Source organism: Pristiophorus japonicus, chromosome 11 (genome assembly GCF_044704955.1).
Source record: "Pristiophorus japonicus isolate sPriJap1 chromosome 11, sPriJap1.hap1, whole genome shotgun sequence".
NCBI classification, from domain to species: Eukaryota; Metazoa; Chordata; class Chondrichthyes; family Pristiophoridae; genus Pristiophorus; species Pristiophorus japonicus.
In genome coordinates this window covers 199,217,877-199,245,374 of record NC_091987.1, presented here as the reverse complement: position 1 = coordinate 199,245,374, position 27,498 = coordinate 199,217,877, and the positions used below count along the sequence as shown (strand labels likewise).

Genomic DNA, 27,498 nt, shown 5'->3' with positions numbered 1-27,498 from the left:
TGGGGGACTCAGTCCTTCCCCTCTGGTGCTCCCGGGAGCGGTCGAAGGGTTAAACAGAGAGAGAGAGAGAGAGAGGGAAAGGGGGGCGTGGTGAGCCGGCCGCTGATTGGCGGAAAGTTTCCAGCAAAGTCAGAGCAACTTTGCAAGCGTGGGGCGGGCAAAGCTGGATGGTGCAAGTGATCAAAGCGAAGGAGGTCGAGTAAAAATAAAATCGCTTATGTCAATGGAGGAGAGTATAAAAGGCCGGCGCTTTCCAGACGCTCACTGGTGCTGCAGCCGCCGGAGATCCCAGTCACAGCCGAGCATTGAACCCCAAGCAAAGATCTTCTGCTAATAAGGGAGATTCTTTCCAGCAACCGGTGTGAATGAGCAGGAGCTGCTTGTGGAGAGATATCTTCTGGAGCAGAGATAGACTTTATCCCAGCAATAGTGCATCATTGCATTTCTTATTAAATTGCTTTATTCTGGGTTTTTTTGTGTGAATCTGGAACACTGCTCGAGATGGTGTGCAGAGTGCTCTTGGTGCTGAGCACGGTTTCAGTGCTGCTGTCCTCGAGTGCGGGGGCTGTGGGGACACTTGATGCCTGTGTGGCCGAGGTGACTCCCATCAGGCTGGAGAGCAGCGTGGGGCAGCGAGGCGCACCTGAGCTTCAGGCCGGTCTCCAGCTCTACCAGCTCGGGGCTTTCGGCAGAGTCTTCATCCTGAGGCTGGTGCCCGACTCCAGCTTCCTGGCGCCGGCTTTCAGGGTTCAGCGAGTTGGGCGAGGCCGCGCTGACCCAGCCCAGGGAGACCCCGACCTGAGGAAGTGCTTCTACTCGGGGGAGGTCCTGTCCAGCCCCGGCTCGATGGTGGCCGTCAGTCTGTGCCAGGGCATCCGGGGCGCCTTCTACAGCGACGGGGAGGAGTACTTGATCGAGCCGGTAAGCCCTGGGGACAACCCCACCCGCCCTCACCTGATCCGCAGGAGAGTGGAGCAGAAAGCGGGGCAGGGAGGAGCTGCGAGATGTCCCCATTCTGGCCAAGGGGCGGCCAACTTCTTGGAAGCTAGGAGCGAGATCCCGAGGGGGGTGGACAACAACAGCGGCCCCGGGCCGGTCCGGCAGCCCAGGGCCAAGAGATTCGTGTCGGAGGCGCGTTACATCGAGACCATGCTGGTGGCCGATCAGACCATGCTGCGCTTCCACGGCGCCGGACTGCAGCACTACCTGCTCACGCTGCTGGCCGTGGTCTCCAGGCTCTACAAGGACCCCAGCATCAGGAACCTGGTCAACGTGGTGGTGGTGAAGGTGCTGCTGGTCGAGGGCGAGGGCGAGGGGCCGGCCGTCTCCACCAACGCCGGCCTCACCCTGCGCAACTTCTGCAACTGGCAGCTCGACTACAACCAGCCCAGCGACCGCCACCCCGAGCACTTCGACACGGCCGTGCTCTTCACCCGCCAGGTAAGGGCTGGTCGCCCCTTCGGCCCACCGTGCCGGCTGTTTGAGAGGGTCATTCCAATAACCACTCCCTGCCCTTTGCCCATAGACCTGCCGAAGTTCTCCTTCTCAAATGTATCCACTGCCTTTTCAGCGTTACTATTAAATCTGCTCTCCCTTGTAATGCCTTTCCAGATCATAGCTCACTGCTTAAAATGTCCCTCCTGCATTTTTTTTGTGTGTGCTAATTGTTTTAAGTCTGTGTTCTCTGGTTCCTGTCACTGGGACATCTCTCCCTATCTGCTCTATCCAAATCTGTCATCGCTTTGACTACCCGTCCTCAAATCCCCAGCAGATTTATAATGGGAGACCCAGACCGGTGTGATAGCGGCTCTTGTCGGGAGGGGAGAGTTGGTCGCACATTCTCAGGACCTCCGTAATCCGAGTTATACTGCCCACTGGTGCCTTGTGGGCGTCCCAACCCACTTCACCTGCACAGGAGTGGCGGTGTAAACGCGGCCAGTTGTAGCTCATCCTGATTCAGGAGGGAGATGCGGGATGGGAACCTGACCCCAAGGCGGCTTTTACCCAATCACTGAGAGAAAGTACCGACCCGGTTAGCGAACGGATTTAGCAAAATGTTCAGAGCGCAAGCATCTTGAATTTGAACCAATCCAGTGACAATCGGCCAATGCGCTGGAAGTGCCAATGATTCGGGCAAGTGATGTGTTCCCCGGGCTGGCAGCTAAATGGTCACAGGTCAATGCCAGTCGCATATTTGCACCGTGCAGTGTGACCAGTCCCGTTTATCTGAGCCTCCCCGGCCGCTCCGTGTTACCGGGGGTACATGGACGGGACGGGTCGCGTCTGATTCTGTTCCTGCACAGGGCGCCTGTTTGGGAGGACACGTGGGTGGGTGGGACAGTTCTGGGCTGGAGAAACAACCAGGCAGGAAAAAAGCATGTTTGGGAAAGGGGAGGAATCATCAGATGTAATTTCGTGATGGGGGAGGAAGAGAGAGAGAGGAAAGAGGGAGGGAAAGGGAGAGAGAGGGGGGGAATGAAGGGAGGAAGGAGAGAGAGAGAGGGACGGAAAGGGAGATGAAGAGAGGAAAGAGGGAGGGAAAGGGAGAGAGAGGGGGAGGAGGGAGAAAAGAGAGGGAGGGAGGGAGCAGAGAGAGAGAGGAGGGTGTGGCAATTGCAAACCCATGGGGAAACACATTTGAACTGGCTTCTCCTTTGCAGAACTGTCGCTGTGTGCAGCGAAATTGAAATCGTTGTGAATGTCGGGTGCCCGGTCGCTCCCACAGACTCTCCACACTGACAGTTCTGTGGGGCTGCGATCAAGCTGCACACTAACCGTGCTGATGGGCGAGTGCTGAGTCTGGCTGGAATCGCTGCTCGGTCCCACACTGACTGGTATCTGTTTCCATTCCCCTCCCTCTCTCCTGCCGCTGGCTTGGCTTGTACCTGCTGTGTTACAGGGAGGCGGGTCACCCGGCTGCAGATCCCCGCCCCTTGCTCCGGTGCTGGAATCCGACCTAAAGGCGGCGGGGTCAGCTCACCAATGTTTCGGCCACGGATTTGCACAGGGGCATCTCGGCTGCTCCGGCAGAGGGAGGGGGATCACCGGCTGACAGAGTTATTGGCGTGGGGTTGACAATAGGGGTCACTTTGGAGAAGAAATTGCAGCTGTAATAATGTCACATGTCCCAGGCAGTTCGCTCCCATGTCCTCAGCACCACTAGTCTGTCTGTGTGTGTCTGTCTGTCTCTGTGTGTCTGTCTCTATCGTTCTCTGTGTGTGTGTCTGTCTGTCTGTGTGTGTGTCTCCATCTTTCTCTGTGTGCCTGTCTGTGTTTGTGTGTGTGTGTGTCTATCTTTCTCTGTGTGTCTATCTTTCTCTGTGTCTGTGTGACTGTCTCTATCTTTCTCTGTGTGTCTGTCTGCCCACTAGTCTGTCTGTCTGTGTGTATGTGTATCTGTCTGTGTGTGTGTGTGCCTGTGTCTTTCTTTCTGTGTCTCTCTTTCTGTCTGTCTGTCTGTGTGTGTGTGTGTGTGTGTGTGTCTGACTCTTTCTCTGTCTGTCTGTCTTTGTGTGTGTCCTGTGCTCAAATAAATGATTTAACGAGAGCCATTCTCCAATCTGTGAGCACCCGGTATACTGTTATGCCGGTAATAACGCACGGCATGTAGTGGGATGGTGATGGAAGGAGAAAGTTGATATTTACAGCCCTGTTACTGGCCAGTGAGTACGTCTGACCAGCTCCGATCAGCCCAGGTACAATATTTGTGCCCAGTAACCGAGATGTTTCCTTCCCCGCTCAGCTCTGTGTGTGTGTCTCCATCTTTCTCTGTGTGCCTGTCTGTGTGTGTGCGTGTGTGTGTGTCTGTCTATCTTTCTCTGTGTGTATATGCTCTCTGCACTGTACCAATAGCAAATGAGGGGTGGGGCATAGCTAGAACAAGCCCGTGGGCAGAGAACGGTGGAGCCCTGCCTCTTGCTCTCCGCCAGTCACTATGGCTAAGTGGGGAAAGCCACAGAAGGTGAACTACAGGTCAGCGTAAACCGCCCGAAGAAATGGACAAGTGAATCAGGGGTTGGTTTTATATTCGGGTTTAGGGAAGATCTAGTGTGGAAACTATGGAGCTATTTTTCATATCTGTGATATTATAGAAAACGGTGACATTTATTTTACATAGGATATTTAGCACAGAAACAGGCCATTCGGCCCAACCAGTCCCGTCCATTACTAAGTTATGATTTGACGAGTTTATTAATAAAATCTTACAGCCAACGATATGTTAATAACTGCAGTGGCAAGGATAGCTATAATGCAGCACGTGATTTCTGGATATAATGATCTTATCTCGCTGCTGAGCCATTAAATATAGACTATTTCTGTACTTGTGAAAATACTAGAAATGACAATCGCCCTTTCGCTTTATGGCAGTGTGTTGACTCCACGGGTACAGATGTCTGTGTAGAAACTCTATACTTGGCCATTAGGCTGTTTATTAAAGGTTTTAGCAATCAGATCACTCAGAGTTTTGGCAGATGCTGTAAACTGCTACTAGTAGAGTTATATAAACAATTCTTCTTCAGCTTTGGAATCCTGGAGTATGTTCTTTGGGGAGAGTTGAAATGAGAGATACTGAGCAGCAAGATGTGCTTCTGTTTTCTGTACCAGAAGGGGTCTATATCAAATATTAAACCAAACGCCTTGCATTAACTGGTGGAACTGAGCCAGCAATTCAATCAGAAAATGTGTGAACTTCTCTAAAGTGACGGGCATATATTTCGACTAATGTTAATGGATGAATATAAGCATCCAAATAGTGTTTTATTAACTAATAGAAAGTTAATTATGCTACTGGAGAGCAAACATTAAAAACATCAAAACCTTTACATGTCAGTTTTTTCCCCCAATAGATAATCCCATTACACTTCAATTCAGATGCTTACCACAAGATGCAAAACAAGAAATCATTTCTGTTGCTATTTTCCAAATGTTAGGAGAAATTTTTAGTTTAAACTGCAGTGTGACTGATCTCAACAGTTTAATGCTGATCGGGGGCCGGGGGGTGGGGTGGGGAAACAGGACCGAAAACTAAATTATAAGGCCAGAGGAAAGTGTTTAATAGTTTGAATGTCCTCATTTCAATAAAACATTCATTAGAAATTAGGCATTTTTGTTTGTATTTTAGAGGCACATTTTTTTCAGCAAATCATATCGAATATTACATTTCATTTATTACTTTGTTGTCTATTTTGAAAGTTGAGAGATGTTAAATTTATCTGGGGATTTAATGTTCTTTTTAAGTATATAGACGTTATTCTGATACAAACACATTTTCTAGGATTTTGCGACTGCCACAATGTAAAATGCAGATTTGAAAGAGAGGATAACTGAGTGTGACAGCAGAGCTGGAGTTTAATCCATATCGGCTGAATCGAATTATCACTCGATGAGTTACATATACTCCCAGCTGGTACAGCAATTTTTTTTTAATTAATCATTTACTGATTGTATATAGCAAAAAAAAATCACTTCAATGGACCTCCTGGTCCTGTGTGAGATTTAGAATTTTGGTTTTGTGTTTTTGTCACAAGTCTGTTGTAACATTTTTTAATGGTTCAATGCCTTTGTGAATAACTGAGGCAGTTGTGAAAATTATAATTATATTTCATGTAGTACAGTATTACAATTTGATTCAAACAACTATCACCTTTTTTGACCATTTTCATTTTGGAGTGAGAATATTTGAGCAGTTGTCTTATTTCCTTCCGGACAGGACATTTGTGGCCATCAGAACTGTGACACCCTCGGGGTGGCAGACACCGGGACCATGTGCGACAGAAGTAGGAGCTGTGCCGTGATCGAGGATGATGGACTTCAGGCAGCCTACACCACAGCACATGAACTTGGTACAGTGACCGCTATAGTCAATGCCCTTAAATATATTACAAAAGAAAAATATTGTGGATGCTGGAGTCTGGAATAAAAACAGAAAATGCTGGAAATCTCAGCGGGTCAGGCAGCATCTGTGGTGAGGAAACAGAGCTAATGCTTCAGGTCGATGACCCTTCGTTAGATCCATTTTCGTTCTGACAAAGGGTCATCGACCTGAAATGTTAACTCTGCTTCCTCTCTACAGATGCTGCTGACCTGCTGAGATTTCCAGCATTTTCTGCCCTTAAATGTATATCTGGAATGTGTTCATCCCATATAGTTGTGCACATGCACTCTTCTGTCTGCCATCTAAGTCTTAACCGTTGTATACATCTTGACCATAGAGTATGTCTGCTTTCTTTCTCATTGCTTAAGTGTTTAAGTATCTGTGTGCTTTTCTCTTTTCTAATTGGTAATTTTTCTACTTACATTATGCACCAATCATATTGCACAAAATGTTTCTCCACATTTACATTTTAGCCAGTCACAGTCTATCAATTTTTTTTGCCAATCATATTGCAGAAAAAGAGAAGTAATGTGGAAACCACATGACAGTTTCTAACGTACCCCATTTTATACTGTTAAAAATAAAATTTGGCATAATACATACATTTGTTAAAAAAAAATGTTTATCCATAAAAGTTGCTCAATAAGTTTTCTACCACACAGCATGCTGCACTCATCTGGGCCTCTGAATGTTCAAGGCTCCAGATATACCTTGCCGCCCTCCACAAGTACTTCCTAATCTCCATCCAGCCAGTTGACCACCTATATTTGACTTGTGCCAATGCACCACCCAATGAGACCACAATTCCCAGGAGCTGCCACTTGGCCGGAGCTCCACTGTGTGTCCAAAGGCATGTGCTTCTTTCAGTGGTCCACTCCCACCAGATTTCTCTCTTTCTACCATGGCCTGCTCCCTCCCAATCTTTGTGCTTTTTCGGTGACCTGCTCTTCACTTCCTGGAGTCTCCCTACATAACAATACAAGAATCATACAGGCCAATTGTAGTGCCATAACATTGGCTAATATCAGCTTACTTTGCACATACTAGAAATGAAACATGGGAGCTCCTGGTATCTATATTAGCATGGAACTTGATTTCTTACTTTTAACCTATACTTGAGAGGGCTGAAAGTAACTGGATATGGAGTTGAAAAGTCATTTTCATTTTCTTTAATACTTTATAACCATTTTCTACTTTCTTTATTATACTGCTTTTAGTTCATTCAGCACTGACCGAATCACTGAGTGTACAAAGCCTTGCACCTCAAGATATGAGGATCCAGAATATTATTGAGTATCTAGTAAAGCAATGCATAAGATAGGTTTAGTATCAGAACTGGACACAACTCAGCTGTCATATGTGGGACTATATACTAGATTACAGCAGTGTGAAGCTGATAACATAAAGTGCCAAGTTCCTGTATAAAAGACAGTATAAATGTAATGATTAAAAATAGTACTATCCACTTTAAACGTGGTGTAGAGTAGATCTCAGGATCTTGACCTTTGAGTCCAGTTTTTGGACAGAGATTCAAGCCCTTGAGATGGTCCCGAGATCTTTAGACTGAATCTTAGCATCAGAGATATGTGTTATGAGGGAAGACTGCAAAAGATTGGGCTATTCACCCCTGAAAGCAGGAAACTAAGAGGGGACATCTTAAAAAAATATATAAGGCAGTAAAGATTATAAAAAATAATAACCTGTAATACAGCTAAATTGTGACAGTAGGACAAGGTTCAAACTAACAAAAAAACATTTTCAAACTGATATCAGGAAGTTCTTTCGACAGAGTGATCAATACATGGGATGATCTTTTGGGTAGAGTCAGGCAGGCAAAACTCCTGGGATTATTTTAAGACCCCATTAGAATGCTGCGTTTGATGGGACTGTCGATTCTTTCTGAATTGCCTTCCCCATCCATATCTATCTCGGGTGTGACTAGCTTGCAGCTTGTTCAGTTAGAAAACAGAAAGACTGATTCTCTGGCACCTAAACTGTTTTGGAATTGTTTGCCTTCTAACATGCAGCTAATCTGGAGAGTGGACGGGAGAAGGGGAGAAAGACATTTTCTGGGAAGGATTTTCAGGCTGTAAAGCATTTGGATAGGAAAACAAATATTTCTCAGATCTTAACATTTTTGGACATCAAGAAATCTTCAAAAGCAACAGCGGCTGCACAGGAGGAGTCTGATTATTAGTATCAATTGTATTTGTACAGCAGCAGGCAACAAGAGCCTGTGCGAGGGGGAATAGTGAGATGGAGATAGGATAGGATATGAGGGAATGTGTTGGCAGATAGTACAGTCTGGTCTGGTTAGGATCAGCACGTTTAAAAAAAATTATCTTTTAAGTTTAAATTGGTAGCCTTTTCACCTGCCGTTACCCATATGCAAGTAATTAGCGGACAGCTTGTTCTTAGGACAGAGGATCATAGATAATATTATTTGATTTCACTCAAATTTGTAGAGCAAAGATTGGGCGGTGAGGTAGGGAAGGGAAAAAGACAGCAGCGTTACAGAATACAATAGAAATGAATTGAACCATTGAGACACTGATGATTGACTTGCCTTTCTGCATGTAGATGCTTGAATCCTTGTAAGTAGGGATGCATACATGAAAGGCACAGTACTGTTCTGATTTTACCTTTAGAATATAAGGAATATATGGTATACAGTAGCACTAACCTGATTAGTACCACAGAGACACAATACTCCCACTGTTAGAAAACGGCATGCCTAGTCATCTGTTAACTGTTAGGGGGTCAGATACTTGCAATTTTTTTATCTTCACCTCTTCAGAATAGTCCTGTTTTTCTGGGCTTTCTATTTTGTTTTGAATAGTAGAATGGTGATTTTAAAAAAAGTCAAATTATAAAAATGATGTACTTTAAAAAAAATGGTTACACTTCACCACTGAAAGTTATACACGCTTAAAAATTCTTTGTTGCTTTGCTCAGCGAAGTTGTGGCAAAGAGCCAGTTTTGCACTTGAAAGAGGATTTGGCACATTTCCATCTTCCATGGTCATAAGGTGCTGGAGACATCTGGAACACTGTAAACATTTTACGAGATATCATTTTTTTGATTTTTTTGTTTTACCATTAAATGGTTCTGCACATTCCTGCTCTCCAATTAGCCCATTATATTACACGTTTTGCAGCAATATGAAGCAATCTTGACTTTGCAGGAAACAAAAGTGTATAATGTAATTCAGGTGTGAAGTGACACAAATTGAATTTAGACTGGCAGTTTGAGACCAGCTCAAGGAAGGCAGTTTCACAATACTTCAGTTTCACATCACCTGCAGTATAACTGCAGTTCATGCAAAGTAAAATTTGACAAATTTGCAAATGGTTCATTGGACTAGGTTGGAACCTTTTTAAGCTTCATTCTTAATCTTTAACATTTACATGTCCCATTTAGTGTGCATTCAAATGACCGCGTAGAGCTCAGTGAACGTATGCAAGTACACATGTGTATATAGGTCCAGCCACAAATATCAGCAGAACTAGATACTGGTCTCGAACTGTTAGTATAAAACCTTCAAGTGCACACTTGCTTTGCCCATCGCTCTTGGTGTTCCTCAACAAAAGTGTTGGTATCCTCTAGTTCGCCAATTCAGATATAGTACCAACAACAAAAATCTGACATTTCTTCATCTTATTCTCATTATATTGAACGAAGTCATTATATTGAGTGAGTGAAAGAAAGAAAGACTGACTTGCATTTATATTGCACCTTTCATGACCTCAGGACATCCCAAAGCACTTTACAAACAATGAAGTACTTTTTTGAAGTGTAGTCACTGTTGTAATGTAAGAAACACAGCAACCAATTTGCGCACAGCAAGCTCTCACAAATAGCAATGTGGTAATGGCCAGATAATGTTTTTAGAGATGTGAAAAAAGAAAAGTTTGTTAAAACCACCAAATACTAAAAGTGCAATGAATATTTTTTAGGCAATTTACATTTGAATTACGATCATGCTTGAATTAAGATTTCTATGAACTTCGAATTGGAATAGAAAGCCATTTGCAATATGTGTACTTCAACCCACTAAATCACTCTGCCTTGCATTCAATCTAGGTTCAAACACTGTTATTGTACTTAATGTGAACTTTTGCAAGAGATGTTTAGTGTGCAGAAGGTATGCTGGACTGGCAATATTCAACATAGTGAGTCATTAATCACAAGTAGTTGGGAAACTTATTTACACTTGGCATTGAATGACATATTTCAGTATTATTCCTGGATCTGGAGTTCTATAGGGTGAATGGGAAATGACTTGATACAATGGAATTCTACACTTGTATCAACAACAACATATTTTTATCTGAAGTCATTGATCAACAATTCTGACGGCTCTTTAGTTCTTCAGACAGGAAGTCTATCAGCAGCCAGCATGCTGTTTAAAGTTCCATACTGTGTCTTGTTAGTAACTATATAATGGAATGTAGCATGGCTTTAGACTTCTAAAAAGATTAAATATATATCTGAAGAGATTTATTCTTGACTATTCCTAAATGATCAGTTTTACCCGCTCGGGTGGATGTAAAAGATCTCATGGCACTATTTCAAAGAAGAGCAGGGGAGTTATCCCCAGAGTCCTGGCCCATATGTATCCCTCAATCAGCAACACTAAAACAGATTATCTGGTCATTATCATATTGCTGTTTGTGGCAGCTTGCTGTGCGCAAATTGGCTGCCGCATTTACTACATTACAACAGTGACTGCACTTCAAAAAAGGTACCTCATTCGCTGCAAAGCACTTTGGGACATCCGGTGGTCATGAAAGGCACTATATAAATGCAAATCTTTCATTAAAAGTACTGTTTGATTGTTAAAAATGATACCATAGCCATTAAAGTTCCCAAAATTGAAGAATAATTATTTTAGAATGGCTTCATGCTATTAGTATATTTAGCAAGTTATAGTAATTGTGCTGATTTTCTGTATACAATCTGGATTTGAATATGTATAATATTTTCTCATTTTGACAGGTCATGAATTGAGCATGCCACATGATGACTCAAAGACATGTGATAAACTTTTTGGTCAGATAGGGAAAAACCATGTGATGGCTCCATTGTTCATCCGCCTCAACAGAAGTCTGCCTTGGTCTCCTTGTAGTGCATTTCACATCACAGAGTTCTTTGACAATGGTCACGGTAAGTGAGTCAACTGCAATATGGTGGAGTGGTTTTGGTGAAACGTGTGTAACTGCTGTATATCTTGTGTTGAAGAACAGGTTCATTCCAGTTTAAATGAGATCTACCTTTGTTAGAATCATTGCAAAGTTCTTTGGGATTTCTTTATATCCAATTATTGATTAAAATCACCCCCCCACCCCCCATTTTGCAACCAAAGAAAAATGTATATGTTGTTCTGGTTGTTTGCTGGTTGTGCCATTACATGGTAAGCGGAAACAAAACTACATATAACGGGGACTATCTTGATTCTGTTCCTAAATGCCATGAACTTTCAGCCTAAAGCTATCGTCAAATTTGCATTGATTGGCACAAATTCATAAGCTCACTGAGACAGAATATATCGCTAGTAGTTTGGGAAACAAAAAATTCATGCTGATACTCTGGGAACTGGGATTTAGACCTAGTGCTAGGATAATGTGGGCCTGTGTACATGGGGGAGCAAGATGAACTGAATTGCATCTTAGCCATGCTGTGCCTAACTTGTGACTTTTGATATATTGTGAGTAAATGGGAAGTAATTTTTCATTCCCAAACTGAGTATATATACAAAAACATTCAGTAAAAAAGATACTGAATATACAAATTTAGAGTTCTGCATAACCAAAACCCATCTGTTTAAACTATTTTAACACAAATTGTGCATGCATGATTAACCATGCAATATGTGTCAATAAACACTTCACATGCCATGTTCCCAGACCCCTATTTGAATGAAGTTTGTTTTCCTGACTGCCAATAAAGTTGGCACAGGAATGTACATGGACAGAGAAATAACAACTTGGCGCATAAGTCAATTGAATCCACTTACAACTGCGAGTTATTTTCTTTGGCAGTCAATAGGTGCAAATAGGTTGATCATTCTGCAGAATGTCTAGTTCATAAACTGGGTTGTGAATATACATCTTTATATGCATCTTTATCCACAATTTGCAGTATCACAAAACGTGCACTGCAGACCTCATACATTTTATCCTTTTGATAGCTACATGTGATAAACAGACTCTCAAAAGATGATAATACCGAATGATAGGTATTTAGTGCACTGCAGCCAAGGACAAAGCTAATGAGGAGAATGAACTTCTAGCAAGCCTGATAGCCTCCTTCACAACCTTAGACACTGGGCATAATAAATCCTACTTGTTTGCAAGTCCCTCTGAAGAGACTCCTCCCCATTTCTAGGCTCTAAAGTTACACTATGAAGTGATAGTGTTCGAATGCTTAATGTGTTCATCTGAAATTCCTTCCTCTGCTATTTTAGTGGAAGTATTAACTCATTTATTTTAAGCTGGTTAACAGCTCTGCTAAAAAAGCGGAGAGGGGAATTTTAGGCAAGCATGTTAAGTGTTCGTACTCTTGTATCCTATAACGCCATTTCAAGGCGGCAGTTTCCAAATTTGTGCTGTGCTTAGGGGATTGTGTCTACAGTTCAACTTCACCAGCTGGAGTTTGAAATTCCCAGCTACGCCATATTATTTCTTAATTTCGCAGTAGTTTTTAATGGCACTGGACTTGCGCTGACATACACTGGATACTGTACCAAATCCAATGCTCAGCATTGCAACCCAAGGCCGAACAGGATATTGAGAACCTGCTAAAATGAGAGCTGCTAGTACTATAATAGTTCTAACTGACCCCAGTATCTTCTAATCAATTGGGCGTTATAGAAAAGCTGTTCAGATTCTACAGTGTGCTTATAGAATCACAATGAAGTGTGATTCAGTATTAGTCTTCTTCCACTTGCTCAGTGGTGAAACAAAAAGGCAATTCTGGAAATACATAGCAGAACAGACGGGATCCAAAATAGAAAGATAGATAACTGTTTTAGTTATGAGGGATTCCACCTAAAAATATTTTTTCTCTTTCACATGCTGACTGACCTGTATTTCCAACATTTTCTATTTGTATTTTAGTAAATACTAATACCATATTTATTAAGTATGCCAATATATGAGACCACAATATCATTATTGTAAAGTTTTTTTCCTCTACTGCAATTTTGTGAGTCCAATATCGGACTCTTGCAAGGTGACATTGGTCTACGGCTGTATCCCGATACAGGCTTCTAATGAATCGACAGCCCATTGACTTCAACGCAAAGTAAATCGTGTGTGGCGTAAAACTGGCGACCGATTCGCTATGTGCCCATTTCGTACTACTGGCGTAGACCAATTTAATCCCCTTTTATATTTGAAACAAGAGTTTGAATGGATTACTAGATTGACCATCGTAGAACTAAATACGGACATGTGCTATCAAGAAGAGTTATTGTTGGTGCTCCCTGTCCCACCTAATTACAAAAAAATGGTCTTGACAATTGAATGTTCAATTATTCTTAGAACTCCAACCGATTTCCTTCTCCCCAGTCTCTTCTTTTCCTAGTCCATTTTGCAGCATCTGACGTACTAGAGTCAGCTATTCATAAGAACATAAGAAACAGGAGCAGGAGTAGGCTATTTGGCCCCTCGAGCCTGCTCCGCCATTCAATAAGATCATGGCTGACCTTCTACCTCAACTCCATCTTCCTGTACAATCCCCATATCCCTTAATTCCCTTAGTTCCCAAAAATTTATCAACCTGTGTCTTGAATATACTCAACGACTGAGCATCCACAGCTCTCTAGGGCAGAGAATTCCAAAAATGCACCACCCTCTGAATGAAGAAGTTTCTCCTCTTCTCAGTCCGAAATGGCCGACTCCTTATTCTGAGACTGTGACCCCATGATCTAGATTCCCCAGCCAGGGGAAACATTTTCTCAGCATTAACCCTGTGAAGCCCCTTAAGAATTTTATATGTTTCAATTAGGTCACATCTCATTCTTCTAAACTCTAGGAAATGTAGGCATAGTCTGCTGAATCTCTCCTCATAGGGCAATCCCCTTCAATTAAGAAATGTACTTGCAGATGAGTGGGATGATGCAGTTTTGGTGTTCCCTCTGGATGTAGGCATAAAAACAGGTATAAAATGAATGCAAAAAGGATCAAGTTCAGGGCATTACATCATGTGCCCCAGAGAAATGTCTGAAAAACATCTGCCCCATATATAAAAATGAAGTATGATTGTTAAAGTAGAATACTCATTGAAAAATATACAATTCCTTTAAATATACAAAGTATAAACAGAATACTTGATTGAAACTGGTGCTGTTCACAGGTGACTGTCTGCTCGATGCCCCTGCTAAATCCGTTCCATTGCCCACTGAGCTGCCAGGGCAGGCATACGATTTGGACGCGCAGTGCCAGCAGATTTTCGGAGAGGAGTACCGACATTGTCCAAACACATCAGATTCCGATGTGTGTTCGCAGCTGTGGTGCAGGATTGAGAATGAACCCATGTGTCACACTAAAAATGGAAGCCTCCAGTGGGGAGATGGGACTCCGTGTGGGCAGAACCGAATCTGTGTCGATGGTGCGTGTATAGATACCGACGAGGTAACTAGCATAAAGGTAAGGTGAATTTTTTTTTTCTAGATGTTATTTTTAACTGTTCCAGTGCTGGGAAAGATCCTCTATTACTTTTCTATATTGGAGAAAAATTGTTTTAATGAGAAGCATCCTTAATTTAAAATATCAAATTTAAAATTGAAATTGATTTTCCTTTAATACATACAATTTTAAGTATATACAATTTATGATTAGAATAGAAAGAAAGACTTGAATTTATATAGTGACTTTCATGACCACCGGATGTCTCAAAGTGCTTTACAGCCAATTAAGTCCTTTTTTGGAGTGTAGTCACTGCTGTATTGTGGGAAATGCTGCAGCCAATTTGCGCATAGCAAGCTCCTACAAACAGCAATGTGATAATGATGAGATAATCTGGTTTAGTGATGTTGATTGAGGGATAATATTGGACAGGACAGGGACAACTCCCCTGCTCGAGAGCTGAAAAAATAATTAACTGTAAAACACAGTCACAGTTTATTCAGAACAGTAGTTCGTTCAGTCCCAGGGATGCTCTCCTAATACAAGGTGTGCTGTGTTACAATGGCATAGGGCTTTGATTTGCATATTTCAACTGCCTCCCACCAAAACAAGCGGGCATGCTGTTCACCCATTTGTGGGGCTGCCTGAAAATCACATCAGAGAGGCCTGGGGCATCCAAGAGATGGCCAAGGTGCCACCCCCCCATCTCAATTTTTAACTGACTGCCACTCGTTTTCCAGGCAAGAAATGGGCAGCCGGCGGTTGAAGATTATCCCCCCCACCCCCCTCCCCCCCCGATACTGTTGTCCGCTCAGGGACCTTTGTAAAGAAATAGTAAGGTTAATTGTGTTTCACTTGTATAGAATGAATACCGATTTTTAAGATTGCAGACTTTTAAATTTCAATATTTTTGTATTACTTTGAAATTAAATATTGTCATTTGATATCAATGTGCTGATCAGATAATGTAAGGTTGTGGCTATGAAACAGAATGAGCGTAAAAATGAAAGATAGGCAGATAGACAGGGCAGCAGCAGACAGTGGGTGGAGCAGTAGATTCACAATGTCCCGGTACTCAGTTTAAATCCAGCCCAACTGATGGGGTGAAAGTCTTCTCTCTTTGCTTTCCGTAAGTGTCCTATGCAAATGCTATTTAGTGTTAACCTGTCACAGATTCACAGAACAAAACTGGCCACAGTTTGGTCCAAGTTGGCCATATCCCACAAAGATATCCCTCCGGCTCACGGGGAAAATTCACGCTGCTATGGTACCAGCTGATTTGAAATGAAGACCTATAGTTGGGGCAGAGTACAAGGAACTTTAATTTGCATTGGACAATGGCCCTGAATTTGTGGTCGGTATGATAGCATACTCTCAGCATCATACAGCCTTTGAAACTGACCGCAACTTTGGGATTTGGCACAAGTTAGTCTGTCAATGACAGCTCCGAAACTGGCTGCACTGTGCACCCCCCCACCCCCCCGCACATAGACGGCAATCAGTGACATCTCGTAAATCATTGAAAGTGATAAAAGCTTCAGCTCCGTAATTACGCTGTTAAATTCCCCACTAAAGGTTAGACCCAAAGCGATTAGGTATAACTGGGGTAATAACAGCGTATTGACTGCTAAACAAAGGTTAAGAGCCTGGAAAACTAATTTTAATTTTGTGCTGTGTGAAATTTGTTCATTTTAATAAAATAAAAAAATGTAAGAAACTTTTGGAAAAAAAAGTTTAAATTTTTTTTACAGTTTGTGTATCTTTAATTCAGGTTTGCCTTTTCCCCTTGTGAGAACCCCAATCTCTCTTGCTCTCTCTAACTATTTTAAAAGGTTAGAATATTAAGAGCTTACTCACTTCCTTGTTCACTGTCTGTGAGAATTCTACCTTTTTGATTGGCTGCTTAGACAGCTTGTTGACGACACAGCAGCTCGCACTAGGGAATCCCCATTAAGTTCCGTTAAATTGAATTCAAGGTCAGAAAACCCGAAGTTCTCGACACGAGGATTGCAAAATCCCTGTGCGGAGTGTACTTCGGGGCCAGCGGCAAACGCCTGCGACCGCTAATTCCGGACCATCATATTCTTGGCCAAGGAGTTCTTGATATTGACACAATACCATAAATAGGAAGGTGTTTGTGCTGGATTTAAATCAAGTGTCTGGACAATGTGTGAACCTATTGCTTCACCCAATTCTTGCTGCATCTCTAATCATTATTCACTGTTTTATCTTATAACATTCCTGTGAAGTGCTTTGGGACGTTTTTATATGTTAAAGGCGCTATATAAATAAAAGTTGTTGTTGTTTCATAGCGCAATCTTAAACAGACGTTCCATTCCTCCATGTATATTTAATGGGGTAGGAGGTGGGATGTTCAAGGCAAGGAACATCATAAATTACGGTGGGAAATCACTCGAAAAAGCATTGTTGGAATACAAGGCAAAGTTAGTGATGCCTTAAAAAGAAAATGAAAACAACAGCTTTGGTGGAAAATTATAAATGCTTTGATGGGGGGGGGGGCGTTGGGGGCGGTAGGGGGTGTCTGCTTTAAGTTTTTGCTCAACTAATTGAGGTTTACAAGATAATTCATGTAATGCAAGTAATGACATAATTTTACTGAAAGTCTGTAGGTGTGGTCTCCTGAAACCACATGTAATCAGATAAGTGGATGATGAGTTTTTGCATCTCTTGCAGACTGTCCAGGGAAGTTGGGGATCTTGGAGTCCCTGGGGAGAATGTTCCAGAACTTGTGGTGGAGGTGTGCAGTTTTCATTCAGAGAATGCAATGATCCAGTGCCTCAAAATGGCGGAAAATATTGTGAAGGACAGCGAACACGGCATCACTCCTGCAATACACAAGAATGTCCGAATAACAAAGGTAAATAGATTATTTTAGCCATTTAAGAAGACTTGTAGAATTGTCAGTATGGAAGGGTGGACTGTGGGATGTTTGTTGCAATGACACAAGAGAGATAAAATGTACAACCCGGATGTGTAAATGGGTGACATGCTTCCTGACATCAGGATTTGATTTATTCTTCCATATTCCACCACGCAATTCCAGGTTTGTGTGATATATAATTTCACAATAAAAAGTGGTAACGCTCATGACCTATATGACCCAAGGTCTTTGTTGCAAACTGCAAATAAACCACATAATGTAGTAGTATCGAATCAAATGTGAGCGTTTAAATACTGTAGTTTATTATGCTCGGGAACTGATGGGTGATGGTGCTGATGAATGGGAAATGTTCATGTGTAAGACCCAGTAACAGCGTCAGGCATTCAGGTCAGGTATGGCAGGTGCAATGGAAAGTTCCCCTCTACTGCTCTGACAGACTTGAAATAGGGCTATTCGTGTAAGGGTCTTGTCAATGCTGTCTCGTAATGCTACAAATTAATTTGCATTTTGCTCTTTTCTAAAATGTTGCATTAGAGGTTTGAAAAGAGCAAGCCCACTTCAATCTTGTTCCTTACAGAAATATAAGCATGTTATAGTTTTGTATGGCACGCAGATTGTGCTGTTGCAATGCTCTGAGAAGAAACCATGGCTTTGCCAGGTTGGATCTGAGTCACATTACAATAGAGTAAATATTTTAAAATAAGGATAGGACTCATTCCCAATACGACACAAAGAAAATAACTTTTAGACTCTGTTTATTTTGCAATAGGGAAAAGCTTCAGAGAGGAGCAGTGTGAGAAGTACAACAGCTGGAATTACAAAGACGTTGTTGGCAATGCTATTAAATGGATACCCAAATACTCTGGTGTGTCCCCAAGAGATCGATGTAAACTATTCTGTCGTGCCAGAGGAGGAAGCGAGTTTAAAGTATTTGAACCCAAAGTAAGTACCTCCTTAGAATAGACAGAAATTCACAGATAGAATAAATAAAAGCTGAATATGCTGGAAACACCCATCAGGTCGGACAGCATCTGTTTATCTCTCCACAGATGCAATCTGACCTGCTGAGTGTCTCCAGCATTTTCTGTTTTTATTTCAGATTTCTAGCAATCTGCAGTGTTTTGCTTTTGTTTCAGTAATGTATGGCTATTGTAATGTATTTGCTTCATGGGTTCTTTGCTTAAGAATTCATAACAACACATTGCTATCAAGAACTAGTTGGTTTATTAAAAAAGGTTTAACAATCACACTACACATTACCAGTTTATCCACTAGGCTCACAACTGCATACCTCTTTGTGGATGAGCTAGACCCAACTGACTGTGGTTTTATTGAGTCTTGTGAACATCACGTGACTGGCGAAGCCACTCACAATGCAAAAGCGCTACAAACCTGTGAGCATACTCACAGGTCCATACATTACAGTTATGGTTTCACCAAGTCTATCAGTATAATTGTTTAAAGTTAAGTTACACTGTATTACTATAATGTCGGATCCCAAATTACTTTCAGAGCTGGCCTGTTAATTAATTAATTTTTTTTTAACCAAAAGAAATTGAATTGCTCATTGCAAGAATAGGTTTATATCTACTGAAGCACAGCCTAAGACTATTGTCTAATATTAAGGATGACCGAATAGGTGCAACGTCATCTAACAATAGATAACCTTAGCTTTAAGCATCATGATAAACAAGGAATATTTTTTTGTTTACAAGGAGTTAAAGTCCATTAAAGTAGAAAGACATAAGAGTATTTAATGAGACTTGAAAACTACACCCATCGTAAATATTCTCCAGGCAATAGGTCTTAATTATATGCTTATTGGCAGATGCTACTCTGACCAAGACTGCAATCGATAGATTTTTGTTAGCTAAGGATATCGAGGGATATGGAACAAATGGAGTAGTGGTACAGATCAGCCATGATCTGATTGAATGGCTCAAGGGGCTGAATGTTATTATGACCAGAAGGAGCGCATTTTAATATGGAAAGAAGAACAACAACCTGTATATTTATATAGCACCTTTAACGTAGTGAATCGTCATCGCTAGGCGCTTCCAGTAAAATTTGACACCGAGCCGCATAAGTAGAAATTAGCGCAGGTGACCAACTTGGTCAAAGATGTAGGTTTTAAGGAGCATCTTGAAGGAGGAAAGAGAGGTAGAGAGCCAGAGCAGTTTAAGCAGGCAATTCCAGAGCTTGGGGTCTCGGCAACAGAAGGCACAGTCACCAATGGTTGAGCAATTGTAATCAGGGATGCTCAAGAGGGCAGAATTAGAAGAGCGCAGACATCTCTGGGGAGTTGTGGGGCTGGAGAAGATTACACAGATATGGAGGGGTGAAGTGATGGAGGGATTTGAAAATAAGAATGAGAATTTTGAAATCGAGGCATTGCTTAACTGGAAGCCAATGTAGCTCAGCAAGCACAGGGATTACTATCAAGCAGAGTCAGTGCAAGGTGAAAATAAAGTCATGTATAAGTGCAGCAGGCATTGCAAACCATGACCAGAACTACTAGAGCATGCAGTGGGGAATCCGTGACTTGCCCATTCGTACTTTTCTAAAATCACAAAATGTCTGTCCTTATTACATTGTCTCCAGCTGGATTCGGCTTTGCTGAAGGGATCATCACCATGCCATATTTTTATGTTTAATTATTTCTCATAGTTAAGAGTATAATCCACAAAACACTGCAGCTATTCTGCTGAGGACCTTTACAGCAAGCTATGAGATTCTTTTAATACCACCACTTTCTTTATCTGGATGAGTTGTTTTATTTGGTGCTTGCTGGTGTTTACAACATCTTTATTTTTCACAGTCCACCACAAATTTAAAAAGCACAGACATGTACATACCAGCAATCAGTGACATTCCAGCCCTGGCATCACTCAATGCTGAAAATTCAAACATCCAGTGATGATTAGCAAGCCTATTCTCAAGCATTTTTTTTCCTTTAGTGCAAAATAAAATGAAATAAGAAACCGCTGGATCTCTTCAATGTAACTCAGCTATTTACTGAGTTTTTAAAGGATATTGAAATATTTTATGTTTAATTATTTTCAATTGCTGCCCAGATTGTCAAGGATAATAGTCATGCTGTCAGCACCTCTGCACTCTGTTTATTGCAAAGGTTGAATTATATCTATGAATCATTCTTTTGGCACCATGGAGATTTGATGTGATCAATTTAAGGCTTTTAACTATATTGTGGCATTTGCATTTAATTATTTTTGGAGACGCTATTTTCACATCATAAAAATAAATAACATGTTATGCAAAGATCCTTCTGCTCTGTAATAAAGCGCCAAATAATTACATATGGGCCAACTACAAAATATGTTGGGTGCTTTACAGTTTTTGGAAAGTAACACTGATTGATGCCTTATAACAACTTAAAATGACAAGTTCTGAAAATATGCTGGTTTGGTTGAATGAATTAGATTCCTATATCCCACAAAATAGTTAGAAAAAATTCTAGTGCCTAGAAATTTTGCTTTCCAATAATAATATACACTTGACATATTTCTATGAGATTACTTTATCTTCTATTTTAATTGATGCATTAAAACTGGTTAAATGCATTAAGTGTTTGTACCTAATATCACAGTATAGTTTCTAAAGTTTGGATATTTTGAATCTGATAAGGGAGGTGCTCTGCTGTAAGGAGTCAGTGAGCTGGCAGCTAGTGGGGATACATTTAAGATGAACACCAAAATAACAAAGGAAGGGGATAGTGGAATTGGTATTTTTACACAGAAACCATGTAGGAAGCAGAGTTGAAAATAGCCTTTAAAAGTGGGGAAACTATATTTAAAGGAAAAACTGAGGGAAAAGGCAGGGGAGGGGAAAGGGATTAATTGGAAAGATCTTTCAGAAAGCTGGCAAAGTTACAAAAGACCAAATGGCCTCCTTCTGCACTGTAAAATGTTAGGATTCTGTGGGGAAAATGTTCTATAGAATCACGGCCCGGTTTTGGCTACAGCAGTTAGTAGTGTAAACTAGATGCAGGCAGAACAGGAAAACACTGGCAGCTAATGTCATACCCTAGATATAATTTCTCTTTATCAAGGAAACAATGCAGATATGTATCTATCAAATTGACGGAATGTGTTCTTTTATACCAGTGCTGACTAACTTCTTGTTAGAGTAGCCAATTAGCTCAAGATGGCTTTTATTGTCTTGTTCGGTTAAATTCTTGCTGTCAAAGCATGTTAAGATAAATTTAGAAATATAATGACACTACTATGCACCATGAAGCCCAAATTCATAATTGAAAAGGTTTTTTTTGAGGTAAAAGATCAGCCATGATTTTGTACAACTATACAGGGTATTGGCGAGGCCACACCTAGAGTACTGCAAACAGTTTTGGTCTCCATATTTCAGGAAGGATATATTTGCATTGGAGGCTGTTCAGAGAAGGTTCACTAGGTTGATTCCGGAGATGAGGGGGTTGACTTATGAAGATACATTGAGTAAGTTGGGCCTTTACACATTGGAGTTCAGAGGTGATCTTATCGAGACATATAAGATAATGAGGGGGCTCGACAAGGTGGATGTAGGGAGGATATTTCCACTCATAGGGGAAACTAAAACTAGGGGATATAGTCTCAGTTTTAAATGAGTGGCCCCTTATTCTGAGATGAGAAGGAATTTCTACTCATGGTCTACTCATAAGAATATAAGAACATAAGAATTAGGGACAGGAGTAGGCCATCTAGCCCCTCGAGCCTGCTCCGCCATTCAACAAGATCATGGCTGATCTGGCCGTTGACTCGGCTCCACTTACCCGCCCGCTCCCCATAACCCTTAATTCCCTTATTGGTTAAAAATCTATCTATCTGTGATTTGAATACATTCAATGAGCTAGCCTCAACTGCTACCTTGGGCAGAGAATTCCACAGATTCACAACCCTCTGGGAGAAGAAATTCCTTCTCAACTCGGTTTTAAATTGGCTCCCCCGTATTTTGAGGCTGTTCCCCGAGTTCTAGTCTCCCCAACCAGGAGAAACAACCTCTCTGCCTCTATCTTGTCTATCCCTTTCATTATTTTAAATGTTTCTATAAGATCACCTTCTGAACTCCAATGAGTAAAGACCCAGTCTACTCAATCTATCATCATAAGGTAATCCCCTCATCTCCGGAATCAGCCTAGTGAATCGTCTCTGTACTCCCTCCAAAGCTAGTATATCCTTCCTTAAGTAAGGTGACCAAAACTGCACGCAGTACTCCAAGTGCGGCCTCACCAATACCCTATACAGTTGCAGCAGGACCTCCTTGCTTTTGTACTCCTTCCCTCTCGCAATGAAGGCCAACATTCCATTCGCTTTCCTGATTAACTGCAACACCTGCAAACTAACTTTTTGGGATTCATGCACAAGGACCCCCAGGTCCCTCTGCATCGCAGCATGTTGTAATTTCTCCCCATTCAAATAATATTCCCTTTTACTGTTTTTTTTTTCCAAGGTGGATGACCTCACATTTTCCGACATTGTATTCATCTGCCAAACCTTAGCACATTCGCTTAACCTATCTAAATCTCTTTGCAGCCTCTGTGTCCTCTACACAACCCGCTTTCCCACTAATCTTTGTGTCATCTGCAAATTTTGTTACACTACACTCTGTCACCTCTTCCAGGTCATCTATATATATTGAAAACAGTTGTGGTCCCAGCACCGATCCTTGTGGCACACCACTAACCACCGATTGCCAACCTGAAAAGGACCCATTTATCCCAACTCTCTGCTTTCTGTTAGTTAGCCAATTCTCTATCCATGCCAGTACATTTCCTCTGACTCCGCGTAACTTTATCTTCTGCAGTAACCTTTTGTGTGGCATCTTATCGAATGCCTTTTGGAAATCCAAATACACCACATCCATCGGTACACCTCTATCCACCATGCTTGTTATATCCTCAAAGAATTCCAGTAAATTAGTTAAACATGATTTCCCCTTCATGAATCCATGTTGCGTCTGCTTGATTGCACTATTCCTATCTAGATGTCCCGCTATTTCATCCTTAATGATAGCTTCAAGCATTTTCCATACTACAGATGCTAAACTAACCGGCCTATAGTTACCTGCCTTTTTTCTGCCCACTTTTTTAAACAGAGGCGTTGCATTAGCTGCTTTCCAATCCGATGGTACTTCCCCAGAGTCCAGAGAATTTTGCTCCTATTTCTTATGTTCTTATGTTCTTATTGAATAGCGAGCAGGCTCGAAGGGCCAAAAGGCCGATTGTTCCTATTTCTTCTGTTCTTATGAAGATCTGGTGTAAAATTCCAATCCTTTTATGCTTCAGGAAAGAATTACCACATTTCAGTTAGACTGGAATACACCACAGTGTTCTTTCCTAATCAAAGAATGTCCTACCTTAAACTCCTATGGGATTCTTACAGGCCTGTCCTACACAATCAATCATGCTGAGTGTAATTATAAATTCTAATCGGATTGTATAAGATAACTTTAAAATCGTGTAGGGTTTTGAATAACTGGACAATATGCAATATCAAATATGGCAGGATACCACCACTGTTCCCCCATTCCCCCTGTCCCATTATCCCTGCTTCGATCAATGCTCCATAACACTATTTCACATGTTGGCCATCAAAATATTTTTATGATGCTAAAATGCAAACTAATTTAAATCCATTCTTGGTGTTACAGGTGATTGATGGGACACCATGTGGTCCTGACACTACATCGATTTGTGTTCAAGGCCAGTGTGTAAAAGCTGGCTGTGATCATGTCATTGGATCAAGCAAGAAATTCGACAAGTGTGCTGTGTGTGGCGGGAATAGCTCAACATGCAGGAAAATATCTGGCTCTCTGAGCAGGTCCAAGTACGTCCATTTCTACGAGAGGTTCTGTACTCTTCAAAGTTAAAATCCGTCAACAAACCCATATGATACAGCAGGAGATGGGTGTTTAGTACTTTGGAAATATTTAAGATTTTTATTTTTATAGCTGGAGAAAGTATTTAGCAAATGTAGTAAATATGTTATGAATTTTACAAACTTTGATATCATAAATAGTACTGGTTAACCATTTGCCTGCAGTGGACAGTAGATTTTAATGAGGTACCTCGTTTGTACCCTGGCACTTTAAAGCATGAATTGGTCACTTTCAAGCTAGTTGCTTTGGGGAGGAAAGAAAATAAGCGGGAGATGTCCACCCTCTTGGCTAAAGATGATGGTGTGAGTATAAGGAGGACTAACAATAAGAGAAAGCAGGAATGCAGATTACCAATAGCAAACGCATCACAAAAAGGTTAACACATATTTCTGAAAACATATATAAGGATTGGATCCATAGTTACAGCATTAGTATGTTGGATCCTCATCTACAAGATTTGGGTTCTAATTTTAGTCCCAACTGACTTTCAAACCTAAGTTTTCTTTGGGGAAAACTATCTAGGAGTGAGTGACATTATCAATCAAACATCCCTCTTGCTGAGTCAAACAGCATCTGTGAAGAAGTCAAAATGTATGCCGTCGTTTTGCCCTTCTGTTCTTATTAGTGAACAAAAGGGGAGACTTTTTTCATCTTCACACCTTTACTTAGTTGAGAGTCCATCAAAATTTCAAGGGACTGATGGAGATAAAGATGCCATAATTTCAGGGGCTTGAGGCTGAATTTCATGCATTCTTTGTTCATGTTATAAAAACCTTTAATTGTGGCAGAACCTCATATCACACTGCAACAAATAATGATTTTCTCATATCCAAATATTAGTTTTCACAGGGTTTAACAATGAGGTTTTGTCTTCCTAGGTATGGCTATAATGACATTGTTACAATCCCTGCTGGAGCAACCAATATAGATATCAAACAACGGAGTCACAAAGGAATTGAGCCTGATGGTAATTACCTGGCTGTGAAGTTGCTGGATGATAAGTACATTCTGAATGGAGACTATTCCGTGATGACAGTAGAACAAGATATTCCGATTGGAGGAGCTGTTCTCAAGTATAGTGGCTCCTCTACCACTCTGGAAAGAATTCAGAGTTTCAAACAACTGCAAGAGCCACTGACAATCCAGATGTTGTCTTTCACTACAGATACATTGCCTCCCCGGGTGAAGTACAGCTTCTTCATCCCCAAAGATGTCTTATTCAGCAAGTTGAAAGCCAAATCAAACAAGAAGTCCCCTAATGCCATCAAGCAATCCATCGTCTCTCAGTATACTCTTGGGGAATGGTCAGAATGTTCTCGTACCTGCGGATCTGGTTGGCAACGGAGGAATGTAGAGTGTATGGACAATGATGGCAAAGTTTCCTTGGATTGTAATAGGGCATTGAGGCCGGAGGACATCAGACCCTGTGCCGATATGCCGTGCCCACTTTGGCAGCTGGGCTCTTGGTCCTCCTGCTCAAGAACTTGTGGCAAGGGAGAAAGGAAGCGCAGTGCGTTATGTGTTGAATACACTGGCAAAACTGCAGAAGAGGATAAGTGTGACCCTTCCAAACAACCCAAGCCGGTGACTGAGGAGTGCTTCCTACAGGAGTGCTAAACATGGCTACTTTTGATGCGGAAAGAAATACAATCTGACAGCCCATTACTAACCAGGCTCAACCTTGTTTCGCTTCAGGGTCGTGTAGCCATAGGCAAACGGAGAAAGTGCACTAACTGACCCAAATAGGTCAACAAAGTAGACCTGTTTGATGTATTGAGACAGCAAATACCACTGTATATCTTCTTTTTGTTGATAGTTATCTACCTCAGATGATAATGTTCAGAACGTTGCCTTTCAGAAGTTAGGCTAATATACTGTAAGTGTTTCTTGTATGCTGCTGTTTCAGTCTTAACTCTTGACAAGTCGGCGAAGACGACAAACTTGTAATCATAGTAACTAATTTAAAAATTAAGAGGTACTGCCTTTGGTGTGTCTAATAGTCTGTTATATATCAGTCCCATACAACAGTGTGTAAATTTATGGAAGATTTTAAAACTACTTCAGATGTAGCATTCCAATATTGTATATAGAGTACCTAAGGTATCATATACCTTCAATGAAGGAGTGTAGTTATGTTTAAGCTTCCTTTTAAAGCTATTTATTTTTGTACAGTTTATATCTTAATGACATTGTACTTCAAATTGTTTTTTTTAGATGCTGCTGTGTTACAAACCAAGAGACTTTTTCCCCCTTTATCTATATAGATGCTTTACTTTGATGTACAACAGGTTATTAGCTCTTATGTGACAAATGACGAGACTCTGGTCAATCTGAGAGTACATTAAAATAAATCAACTTAATTTTATAAAAACTTTATAAAATCTTGATTATGTATGAACTTTGCCACTTTAGTGAGTAATGCAGAATTTGCTCTGTCAACAGCCCTGTTTAATCTCACACAATAAATCATGGATTATAATAGCTTTTATTCTACCCCCTGTTATATTATTTTTTTTACTTTTCCCCAGTAATTCTTTCCTTTTCTCTCTGTCTCATGCTTTAGTCCTTTTGTTTCTTTTTTTATTTTCTCTACATCCCCTTCATTCCACTTGTGTTTGAAGGAGATAATTCAAAATCATTGGTTTTATCTGTGTGAATGCAAGTCTCTAATTTCTGCTGCAGATAAGTCATTCGAAATCTTGTTTCTTGGGGGGAGGGGGACTGGTCGCAGAAAATCAGTCAAAGCAAACATACATATTGAACTTCATTTATGAACCATCGAAATGCTAGAGTCGACAATGTAATACGAGATAGGAATGCGATGGAATATTCGTGCAGTGTAAGTCTGGGATTGCATTTTAAAAATGTCTCACTATTTTACTCCAGCTTTCATTGAGGCATTCACAAACAAACAACTACAATGCCAATAAGAACTGTGCTGTTTCAGGCAAGAAGAAGCTCAGACACTCTTGCCTTTCATCAACCAGTTAGAGAACTGTGTTGCCATATGTCAGTTAATGTGTCTGCTTGCTCCTTATTTAATGCGGTCTGGGCAAAAAGGAAAAAAAAGGTTTGGAACAGTTTTGAATTTCAAGAGAAATTCAATTTGAGGAATAGTGAGAGGTGAACTATTCATATTTATATCAAAGATTGATCATATTCTTAATGTGCAGCTACCTATCAGTCGAACTTTTAATGCA

At 41.2% G+C, this 27,498-nt stretch overlaps 1 protein-coding gene across 1 annotated transcript; it reads left to right on the top strand.

Moving 5' to 3' along the window:
* LOC139276430 (A disintegrin and metalloproteinase with thrombospondin motifs 8-like) lies at positions 1 to 26,779 on the top strand. The gene is made up of 8 exons (XM_070894409.1): positions 1 to 1,440; positions 5,711 to 5,843; positions 10,874 to 11,041; positions 14,234 to 14,526; positions 17,200 to 17,383; positions 18,177 to 18,349; positions 24,071 to 24,246; positions 25,177 to 26,779. Exons 1-8 carry the CDS (start codon positions 502 to 504, stop codon positions 25,913 to 25,915), a joined length of 2,805 nt encoding a protein of 934 aa, XP_070750510.1. The 5' UTR covers positions 1 to 501; the 3' UTR covers positions 25,916 to 26,779.
* The last annotated feature ends 719 nt before the right edge of the window (positions 26,780 to 27,498 follow it).